Source organism: Lepisosteus platostomus, chromosome 4 (genome assembly GCF_059453375.1).
Source record: "Lepisosteus platostomus isolate fLepPlt1 chromosome 4, fLepPlt1.hap1, whole genome shotgun sequence".
NCBI classification, from domain to species: Eukaryota; Metazoa; Chordata; class Actinopteri; order Semionotiformes; family Lepisosteidae; genus Lepisosteus; species Lepisosteus platostomus.
In genome coordinates, this window is record NC_142614.1 from 40,436,928 (window position 1) to 40,449,298 (window position 12,371).

General features: G+C 36.2%; 1 protein-coding gene across 1 annotated transcript in view; it reads left to right on the forward strand.

Annotated features, from left to right (window-relative positions):
* cfap299 (cilia and flagella associated protein 299) overlaps positions 1 to 12,371 on the forward strand; it is a 258,827-nt gene that overhangs the window by 107,992 nt on the left and 138,464 nt on the right. The window contains exon 3 of the mRNA XM_088629493.1: positions 11,162 to 11,252. Within this exon, the coding sequence (XP_088485619.1) occupies positions 11,162 to 11,252 (91 nt within the window). The remainder of the gene's footprint in view (positions 1 to 11,161; positions 11,253 to 12,371) is intronic.

A 12,371-nucleotide genomic window follows, 5' to 3' on the forward strand; every position in this document is an offset into this window, starting at 1 on the left:
GAAGTAGTTCTGTAAGGAACACTGTAATAAAATTAACAAAAATTAATGGGAGAGATTGATAAACAGTAAGGACAACAGGAGATTTGTATTTTGAGTCATTAATGCTCAAGGAGGTACCACCAGTTCCTGAAACCAGTTACTTGTAAGGATAATACAAGGATATTTATGGTTTGTAACATAGTTAATTAAATAATAGAAAATATATATTATGCCTTCATGCCATGGATTAATCTAGTTAAGTTTTAGGTCTAAGATTTACTGTACAAGAAAAGAATACTGACTAATTTAGAGTGTTCACAAATTTATTCATGCCATCATATGTGGTACTTCTTTGAGGGAATAACTACATTTTTTACTTCCATTCTGTCCTAAAGAAGAAAATAAATTAGCAATGATCTACATTTAAGTTAGCTTTTTCTCACAAGTCAACCATCCAGCAAGACACCAAACTGACGGAATACAACGGAATGCCTTAATGTGCTTCTCACCTATTGCAATCCCGAGTCTATACAGGATATCTGTAATTTAACAGCTAAAACACAAAAACTCTCTAGTTTATCCTTACAAAATGATTTAAAAAGCAGATGTTTAATATTTTAATGTAATATATTATTGTTTCTATTTTTTTTAACTTGGTCAAGAATTCAACGTAAAATTTGATGTTGTTTTGTTCTATTTATGTTTTCACTTAAAGTGAATTATAAACATTAACAACTGCATTAATCTTTGTGATTTTTCCATGAAACTATGATGGATTGCTTAGCCTGTGATGTTTATCTGTTGTCTTTTTATAATGGAGTTTCCTAATGCTTCACATTCCTTAAGTATCATGTACACTATTGTGAGGAACAGCAGTGTAAAATAACAAACATACTATAAAGTACATTATCTTCAAACTTAAGGAAACAGTGTACAGTATGCAATAAAAGTTTTTTTTTAATTCTAATGTATGGTATAAATAAAATCAAATTTACTATAAAAAATAAATACCTTTTCTCCAACCAAGCCATTTCTTGCTGGTGAATTACGTAAACCACAGTAAAAAGGTTCTCTCCATTACCTGTTTACTGAGTAGAAGTTGGTTTTTGCAAACTTAGCACAGAGCTGATGAAGGGTTAGCACTGGTAGTGTTGTGTTAACTGAAACTTCAGTGCCAATGTTTTGTCAGGTGTTGGAACCTCAGTGTAGACCAGAACCTTGTTTCCATGGAAATTAGCCAACTAAAGTGTAAAAAGCTGTTATAACATCATACAAAAATCATTTAATTTCTGAAATAATTAATTTTATAGTAACTTCAAATTCCCAGATTAACTAGTGCATACTGTTTCAATTTTCAGTTCTTACATTGTATACATTTGATCAATATGTATGTATAGTTTTGACAGTAAATATGTTGCTACATATCAAGTGATGCTTTTACTAGATAGTTCTTATGAAAACATATTTAATATGGCTACAGATTCGTCAACACAAAGTCACTCAAAATACTATTTCAGTGTTTATGCAACAATTGTGCCTAATAGGCATTTAGATTTAGTATGAGCCCATTTGTTAAATTGTAAAAAAATAGTAATCAAATGTATATTTTTGTGTTTAGAAAACAATTTTAATCCTTATTCTTATTTTTATGTATAGTTTAAATTAATTGTCTGATTATTTTTTTTGTTGTTAAGTATTCTGACTGTATAATTCAGTAAAACTTAAATTTTTGGCAATGTCTTCTTTTAATGTTCCTCTAAATAGGTGTCTATTAAATTAATACTTTACCTAAGCAGACGCACACTAACTTCTAGTAGATCATTTTTAAGTACTGTATAAATGCCTACAGCTGGAGATGTATTGAAATTACTGGCACCACTATCCTAAAATAATGTATTTTAAGAATTGTTCTTAATACCATTCTATTAAAATTGTTCTTGGAATCAGTATAAGGTACACATTAACAACTTGAAAATATCTGAAATTTAATAATGGTATATTTTACATAAATCTAAGCTTGGTACATACAGTATCTTTATATGGACGTGCAATCACAGTATGGAAAAATATTTTTTTCCTGTCTGTTGAAGTCATTTTTTCAGTACTTTTTGTGATTACTATAGTCTAGTTAATCATTTCTGTCAACTGATATGTTGGTCCATTCTTACCTGAAGTTTCTGAAGCTGTACTGGGCAGGAGTCAAGATATTTAATTACTGAAGTTTCAAGGTCTCTCCATAGCAGACCCAGGACCATTAGAGAGTAAATACATGATTCCTATACAAGATGCGTGAGGTGGATGTTAACATATTTTGGACAGGGAACACAACATTGGTGGCTTAAAAGAATCATCACTTTACTGAGTGGCCGCCCATTTGCTGTTCTAGGCAAATGTGCTCCTTCAAATTCTTAGAGCAGTCCGTCTTCCAGGTGCACTCAATCATGTTTCTGGAAAAAGATCTCCAACTGCACAAAGTGGAGACTTCACTCCCCAGGTGGTAAATATTGTTTAGGAGACTTTTGGGACAGTGATAGTGAACCTCTTCACCTTCCAGGTTTCAACCGAAAATAGTCTGTGAATCTCCCAGACAGATGCCTTACCCCACTACTAGCCATTCAATTAATAAATGCCATGCTCAAAATCCAAAAGTATTGTCTTTTGTTTTTGTCTTCTCATGTTAGAGCAATGGTCAAAATATACAATATAATAATAATAATTGCTTACACTTATATAGCACTTTTCTGGACACTCCACTCAAAGCGCTTTACAGGTAATGGGGACTCCCCTCCACCACCACCAATGTGAAGCATCCACCTGGATGATGCGACGGCAGCCATAGTGCGCCAGAACGCTCACCACACATCAGCTATCAGTGGGGAGGAGAGCAGAGTAATAACGATAATAACGAAGCCAATTTAAGATGGGGATTATTAGGAGGCCATGATTGGTAAGGGCCAATGGGAAATCTGGCCAGGTTGCTGGGGTTACACCCCTACTCTTTTCGAGGAACACCCTGGGATTTTTAATGACCACAGAAAGTCAGGACCTTTGTGTTCCGTCTCATCCGAAGGATGGCGCCTGTTTACAGTATAGTTTCCACGTCACTATACTGGGGCATTAGGACCCACATGGACTGCAGGGTGAGCGCCCCCTCCTGGCCCCACTAACACCTCTTCCAGCACCAACCTAGGAGGTTTCCCATATACAGTATATATAATATTATAAGGTATAAGGGAGGACTTATGCAGGACAGCATGATTGGAAAGCACATTAGAGCATGTCTGTGTAAAACAGTATGTTATAATTTACATACTGTTTACGGAAACGTGGCTTCACAACAACATACCGGACTCCGCCATTCAGCTGGATTAATTTTTACTCTCCGATCGGACAGAACAGCCGCCTCTGGTAAAAATAAAGGAGGAGGTCTGTGTATTTATGTCAACCAAGCATGGTGCAGAGATACTAAAGAAATCGGGATCCATTGCTCACCCAACTTAGAATATTTAATGGTAAAATGCCGACCCTTCTACCTACCTAGGGAATTCACGTCGGTCATTATTACCGCTGTATACATACCTCCTAATGCTAATGCTAAGGAAGCAGTCAAAACGCTATCCAAAGCTATTAGTAAACAAGAATCAGCACACCCTGATGGTGTTTTTATTATTGCAGGTGATTTTAATCAGGGAAATCTGAAATCAGTTCTGCCTAGCTACAACCAACACGTTGACTGCCCCACCAGGGGAAACAACACACTTGACCTTGTTTATACTAATGTACCTGTGTTTACAAAGCAGTACCTCACCCCCCTCTTGGACAATCTGACCACATCTCCCTGTTCCTACTCCCAGCCTACAGATGACTTCTCAAACGCACCAAGGCTCCAGTTATAACTCTAAAAACATGGACCAAAGAGGCAGAATCAATGCTTCAAGACTGTTTTGAGTGCACAGACTGGAGTGTGTTCAAAGATGCAGCCTACCATGGATCCCACACCGATATTGATATGTATGCATCAGCAGTCACTAGCTACATCAGCAAATGTGCTGATGATGTGGTGAGCGTTAAAAAGATATGCAAACTCCCGAATCAAAAACCTTGATGAACACTGAGATCCGCTCCCTGCTCAAAGCCCGTGATGCAGCCTTCAAATCTGGTAATGAGGACGAACTGAGAGGGGCTAGGAAAGAATTAAGAGCTGGCATAAAATCTGCCAAGAAACAGTACAAATCCCAGATAGAACACCACTACAACATCAATGCTAACCCACGATGCATGTGGCAAGACATAAATACAATCTCAAGCTACAAGAGCAAAACAAGCCCTGTAAGCGCTACTGACCCTTCTCTTCCAAACAAGCATGCTTCGAAAATCAAAACCCTGAACCAACCACCTGGACCACTGACTCCCCTACCACCCCACCCCCCACACTATCCAAGCTAGATGTGTGGAAATCACTAAGTAGAGTGAACACACATAAAGCTGCTGGACCTGATGGTATCCCTGGCCTGGGACTCAGAACATGTGCCTGGCAGATAGCTGATGTCTGTACCGACATCTTCAACCTGTCCTTGGCCCAGGCCACTGTACCTAGCTGCTTCAAGATGACCACCATCGTGCCAGTACCTAAAAAATCAGCCCCCACATGCCTGAATGACTACCGCCCTATTGCACTCACCCCCATCGTAATGAAGTGCTTTGAAAAACTACTTATTCCACAGATTAAAGCCAGCATTCCAAAAACACTGGATCCTCTCCAGTTTGCCTATCGCACAAACTGCTCCTCAGAGGATGCAATCTCTATAGCTTTACACACCACACTAACTCACCTGGATAAAAGGAACACCTATACAAGAATGCTGTTCATTGACTTTAGCTCAGCATTTAACACCATCATACCCATAAAACTTTCTACCAAACTCAGGGCTCTAGGTTTAGATACAACCCTCTGCAGCTGGATTCTAGACTTCCTCACCAGCAGACCCCAGACTGTCAGGATTGGCAACCTCACCTCCAACACACTCACCCTTAACACTGGTGCCCCTCAAGGCTGTGTGCTCAGCCCACTGCTTTACTCCCTGTTCACCCACGACTGTACTGCCAAGTTCAGCACAAACACCATCATCAAGTATGCTGACGATACCACAGCCGTGGGCCTGATCACTGACAATGATGAGACTGCCTACAGGGAGGAGATAAAACAACTTGCAGACTGGTGCTGAACCAACAACCTATGTCTCAACATCAGCAAAACCAAAGAGCTGATTGTTGACTTCAGAAGACAAGGAAAAGTTTACTCCCCCATCTACATAGAAGAGTCTGGGGTGGAGATGGTGAATAACTTCAAATTCCTAGGTGTTCACATCTCTAAGGACCTTACATGGACACTGAACACCTCCAGTCTCATCAAGAAGGCACAACAGCGGCTGTATTTCCTGAGAAGGCTGAAGAAAATACATCTACATCCACAGATCCTCACCAACTTCTACAGATGTACAGTGGAGAGCATACTGACCAGCTGCATCACAGTCTGGTACGCCAACTGCACCGCATCCGAACGTAAGGCACTGCAGCGGGTGGTCAAAACTGCCCAACACATCATCGGCAGTGCCTTACCATCCATCCAGGAAATATACAACACCAGGAGTCTGAAAAAACCCACCAAAATTATGTCTGACCCCACTCACCCCAGTCATAACTTGTTTGTTCCCCTACCATCTGGCAGAAGGTTCCGGTAACTCCAGTCACACACAACTAGACTCCAAAATAGCTTCTTCCTCAAAGCTGTCAAGTTGGTGACGCCCCCACTCCCTCCCACCATATTATGATCTCTCCTAACATCTTCCTGTACCCACAATGACTGTACTCCCACACCACTACACACACATGTAAGCCGAAATTGTACTGTCCCCTCTACAGCCCAGTAAAACTGTACCGGTCGTAATAATATTTAATATTTATTAATTAACCATACTATTTTTAACCATACTATTTTTGCACTGTTCTAAGAATTACCTTGCACTGTCCGTGTCCTGTTATATTTTCTCTGTTTGTGGAATTTTGCACAGTTTTGATTACTTGATTACATGTTATTTATGTTATGTTATTACATGTTACTGTTACTGCTATTGTGTTACTGTCTATTGTCTTATCTTCTGTCCTATATATACAATGCACCTGAGTGACTAATGAGAAACACTTTTCATTATACTATGCACCTGTGTAAGTTTAATGACAATAAAGTTGAATTGAATTGAATTGAATTATGAAATTCAGAAAACAATGTCCCTGTCACTATGCTACCGAAAACAAATGAGATGCACCTCAATTGATTAGCAGCTGCCCAGCTCATTGAAGAGTTTCACACTATTGTGCATTACCATTTGTATTAGGGATATATCAGATATGAAACTGAGAAGAACATATTTTTTATGAGTTTAAAAAGCCAGCAGAATGTCTTGATTTGGGGCACAGCACACACACACTCATACTGAGGAGGCTCGAAGTGGGAGAGAGAAGAAGAGAAACACATTAACTCCACACTAAATGTCACCCAGAGAAAAATCTGGTCTTTGAAAAGAGCTTTCATTTTGTTTCTAGCTGGCCTAGCGGTCATTTTATTGACAATTTTCTTTTCCACTATGCCTCAAAGTGGCATTATGAAATCAATGAAGATGGTTGCAAACTGCTCCAAAGCCTCATACAGTAGCTACAGTTGTAATGACACACTGAAGAGGTGATAGGGATCCGATGCAGAAGCAGGAGTCGTTGGGAGGTTAGGAAGCGAAAATCCAAAACAAGGAGCTAAATCGTAGTCAGAGGGCAAAAGGTAGGTCGAAGTCCGGTAAAGGCACTGGTGGCAAACAATCCAAACCGTAAGACGGAATCGAGGTCGAAAAGAGAACGGTAGGTAATAATCCGGTAACGACACTGGTGGCAAACAATCGGAGGGGCAAGGCGAGATCTGTAGTCCGAAGGCGAAAAAGGTGTTGTCAAAATACCAGGAAGACAAAAAGGTAACAAAATGCTAGGTAGAGCTCATGAGAAGTTTACTCAATACCGAGCAGCGATACACGGGTAAGAGAATAACGCAGCCTAAATAACGCAGCCTGCCGCACCTGCTGCTGGAACTGATTAGTCCTCTTCGGGGCTGGTCTAGGCAGGTTGGTGGTCATGACAACAGTAGCTTTACAGGATAAAGATCTTTAAGTCTGTGCTTCTTCATGCATCGAGGATTATAAAAAGAGAGCAGGCCACTTCCAGTACCCCCAATTGAGAGGAGACAATGCAACCATCAAGGCGCAAGACAATGCTGTGTTAAAACAAACTGTGCCCCAAATCAGGATATTCTCCAGGCTTTTTAAACCCAGTTCATTCCACGCAATATATTGTAGATATCTGATGAATTTTATTAAATTTTCTTCTCAGTTTAGTATCTGAAACAGTATGTCCCCAATACAAATATATGACTTAAGAAGCTGTAGAGAACTCTTTTAGACTGTCAAAAACACCTTTAATGCATGAAAACTTGTGCTTTTTTTCCCTTCCCCTTACCACTAGGACACACAAACATTTGCTCTCAGGGATTCATTTTTTTATTTCTGTCTTTTCATCTCTCAAGCTGTGGTTCAGGCATTCTTAATTATGAAAGCTAGTAGAACAATTTTATTTTTAAAGTTCTATTTAAAATTAAACAGAAGTTGTCTCCTTCTTAGCATGTATTTTTTAATTTGGCGCATGAGCTGAATACATTGCAAAAAAAAATACATTTCCCAACGTGCCACAGATGTTACAGAATTCTGTGAAGTGAAGTTTGTGAAGTGCTCAGGTTTATGGTTGAGTGAGACTTGTTTAGCATGTAATTGATGCAGAGTTCTCAGAGATTGTGTAATATAATAATATATTATAATTAGTAATAATATTATAATATAATATAATACTATTATATTATAAGTACTGCCTAATATTAATTAGCAGTTATTAAATTGACTACCTTGCAGTCTGAGGTATAGTTGGTTAACCCACACTAGGTGTTGAATTTATACATGTCAAGCAATTTAAAAAAATAAGCCTCTTGAATCATTTATCAACAGCTGTAGTCTCAGTGATTAGGATACATCCCAGAATTTTATATGTACTCCCCCCACTAAGTTAAAACGAATTATACTGCGAATGTACTTGTGTGCATGATCAATCTAAATTTTCTTACATCTCTTGTCACAAGATTGGAAAAGTATGATATTTTGAGTCCTCTTAGAGGAACTATTCAGGCTTTGAAAAATAGCCTTGAATATATCCACAAGCTGATCAAGGGTCTCAAAGAGGCGAACAATAAGATAAAAGGTTAGTGTATCTAAGTTACAGTGAAGGTCGATATAACTTCTCAGAAAAACAAAAATTTGAAAGAATCCTTTTTGGATTTCCAAACTGTGCATGACAACTTAATTTTTACAGGGATATCTGAAAGGTGAATCAGATGATCCAAAATAAAGTAAACTTTTTAGAGATTAGAAATGAACTCCATGGCCATTTTAATAATTATTGTAACTTCTCCAGAGTGAAAGAAATAATTAAGGTTTTGGGCTACTGTAGTGTTAACTGTTCCGCATCGACTTCTATTATGTACAGTATGATACAATATTTAGGTTAATTCACTTGTTGAAAATCCTTTTTTGTTTTGTTGTGTTACTATCTGCTGGTTATGTTTATTGTCTTTGTTGTTTTGTTAGTTTTTTTTGTTTTGTTATTCTATATCATGATTGGGTATAGGCATCTATATGTGGGTTGTTTGTGTGTGGTTTTTGTGTCTTGGGCCTTATTTTTTCTTTTACCCTTATACCTTTTTATTTGTTTTGTTCTTTCCACTTTCTTTATCCTCATCCCCTTTCTTCCTCCTTTCTCTTATTATCTTGATTCATTCTTTGTATTCTCAATTATTTAATGGGATTGCTGTTAAAAATATAGTTTATTTATGTCACAATGTCACAATTTATGTCACTTATATGTAACAATCTGTATTCCTCTATTAAAAAAGTAGAAATAATGAGGTGGCTGGAGAAAATGAAGGCAGAGGTGTGTTTTTTGCAAGAAACACATTTGCTGGAGATAGAACATGACAAATGTTTGCAATTTAAATAGGTTTCAAATGTATACATGTATTAATATCTTTCTTGTGAATAATTCACCTGACATATCACAGGTTCTCATACTGTACATCCAATAATAATTTCTGATTGTGCACCTGTAAGTTTTAGGATCTCTCTTAGTCTGCCTTCGTTTTTGTTTTTAAAAGAAATGATTCATTGGTCTGTTCTTCCTCCATACTTTGGGAAACAGTTAAAGCTAATCTCAGAGGTAAAAAGATCTTGTTCTCTTTAATATGAACATTGTACATTGTAGTTTGAGATGCATTCATCAATGACAATTCTTTCTAACCCCAAAATATAAAAATAGCTTTGATGGTTCCCTTTAATCCAGAATTAATTTATTTTCATCAATTGACTCTGGAGTAGTTTCTACCAACTACTCAGTTATTTAAATACAAACAAATTCTATATGCGATCAAAAGTCAAAGTATGACTTCTCTTGAACTGACATCAATTATAATTGAGAAATATTAGGGGAAATAAAATTGTCTTTAAACTATATGCTGTGTTTATTTCTATTGATGGTTTATTGTTTCGTTCATATAATAAGTGGGGTATTGACCGTGTATTAAATAAATCTGATGATTATTGGCATAAAATCTGTTCAAACAACTTTATATTTTCTTCCAATATTAAAATTTGATGAGTTCATTACAACCTTTTTCATTGGGTAAATTTTACCCAAAGGAGTATGTTTTTAATGGGCAATGGTGAATCTGAAATATTTCAACATTGTACAAAACAAACAACTGACACTTATTGAATTGCATTTTAGAATTCTATGCCTCTTAAAATAATTTTAGAAAAAATTACTAATTGTATCTCTAGTTTAATGGACCAGAGTAATCAGATCCTCTAATCTGCCTCATTAGGGACCTTTCAGGATTCAATGTCTCCAACAGGGTTCTTTGTTCTTCTTACTTCTTTCCATGGCAGTAGCTAAGAAGGCTATCCTCCTAAACTGGAAGAATAAAAATAATTCAGCTATTGCACAATGGTTTCTCTTGCGGTTGGCCATTGTAAATTTGAAACACCTACAGTATATTTGACTGCAAGTACAAAAAGAAGGAGTTATATTTAATCTGGAATCTCTTTATCAATTATTGTAACCTTTGAGTTGGCATAGAGGACTCTTGACATTACATTCAGTTTTATATTATGTGTAGAATCTTATATTCTGTATAAAAAATATACTGTATATTCTTTATAAGCTATTGATGATATACAATACATATAACTCCCATAAAGAGAGGGGTTTGGGGTGGTGAGTTGGAGAGGCTAAGAAAGTTATCTCTGTGTTTATTTTGTTCTGATTATAATAACAAAAAACAACTATAAGGGTCTTAAACTAACTGAATTGTTAATGTCATTGCCTAGTGTAACTGTTAACAGTGTTACTGTTACTTAATAAAACTTTGTTAAAAAATTAATTCCATGTACAGTAGTAGTATCCACAGATATCCCTATTAAACATCAAGAATTAACATTGTTCTTGCATACTGCTTTCTAGAAGCCATTATTACAATGCAACGTATAGTACGACAATGCAATTGTTACTATTACTAATATATCATTACTTACAGACAATTCAAATATAAAATAAAATTACGTTTTTTTATTACTATTTTTACACAATTACCAATAATTTTGTATACTGTATCATCAGTCATAGATGATGTAAGTATCATGATACTGTATAAAATTAAATATTCTATTAATGTTATACAGGACTGCATAACCACCAAATTGTTCTCTTTTTATTTCTTATCTACTGACAAGTGTGATTGATCCAGCAGTAAAGATGTGTTAAAGATGTCTGATACTATTTTTAGACTAATTAAGCCTCTTGTCCAGGACTTTGTGAGACTCATGGAAAAAAGTATATACCAGCAGTCTACTGTGTGACCTTTTGAAACCTATGAAGTGAGATAGTTGCCAGTAAGTGATAATACAAGAAAAACACTGCACTGCTGTGTGTGATTGTAAAGGTTTTTCTGACACTTTTCAAACCCCCCAAATGTTGTCTTTTCCAGGACACTGGCAAGTGCAGGAAGAGAACTCAAAGATAACTTCCTGAAAGCCCTGGCACAGCGAGAGGAGGCCAACCGCAGTGGGAAAATAACTGTGAGTACATTATTACAACACTACGTAATAGGATTCCCCATAGATATTCAGGCAATTCCATTATAAATCTAACAATCCCTACCCTGTTTTTAGTATTTCCCAAATTATAAACTGTATGGTATAGCTATAGTTAGAGGGCACTTCTGTCTAAGTACTTTCACGGTGCTTTATTTTTATATTTTAAGTTTGCCTACAGAAAAAAGGAATTTCGTTTAATTACCTTTCATTCTTAAACATTCATGTTTCATATTTAAAAATTAAATGCACACAAAATATAATATTCATGTTTCACCTCTCATCAGAAGATTGAAAAATTCTTTTTTATCTTACCTAAATGCTAACAAATCTAATAATTGACTTTTTTGTTTTATAAGTAATAAAGTCATTTTTGTATACTTCTGTAAGTTAGTTAAATTGGTTGAAATGTAAGTTATTGCTGCATGGAATTAACAAAAAAAAAGCTATTAATGTGTTAGACTATTTTTTTCCTAACAAAGTTATTAATCTGCTAAAAATATATGAGAGAAATGAATGCATATTTGAAACCTGGTGAAAACTACACAAGCGTTAGTGCACATCAAAGTTACAGTAATTTTACATTTTAAGGGTTTACACAGTATATACAGACCAACCTTTTGACACAGAGGTCACTACTCATGATCATGCTACTGTACATTATCAGACAAGAAAGAGTCCAGAGAAAAAGAGCCAGTCTGGCTGTACCAAAATTAATATTGTTGTATTTGTAAAAGTAGTTAATCTAATTGTTAATCTAATATTTTTTTTGAGACATTGTATAAAGATTAAACATACCGTCTTTAACACCAGTCATAAAACTTTGGACCTGTGATCCAAATTTGGATGTATGAAGATTCACGCATTGACTATATGGCCTCACAAAAGTGTAATCTGAGCAACTGTAGATTAAGGGTGAATTTAATGAAGAGTAACTTTAAATAATCAAAAACAATGAATAGAATAAACATGGCATTGTTACTTCGTTGGATGTTTGAAAGATGAAGGCAAACAAAATCTCTACTTGAAGCAGTATAAAGCAAAAGATAACATATGACCTCCCCTTACCTGCACCCATGGGATTTGTAATTATAAGATCAAATA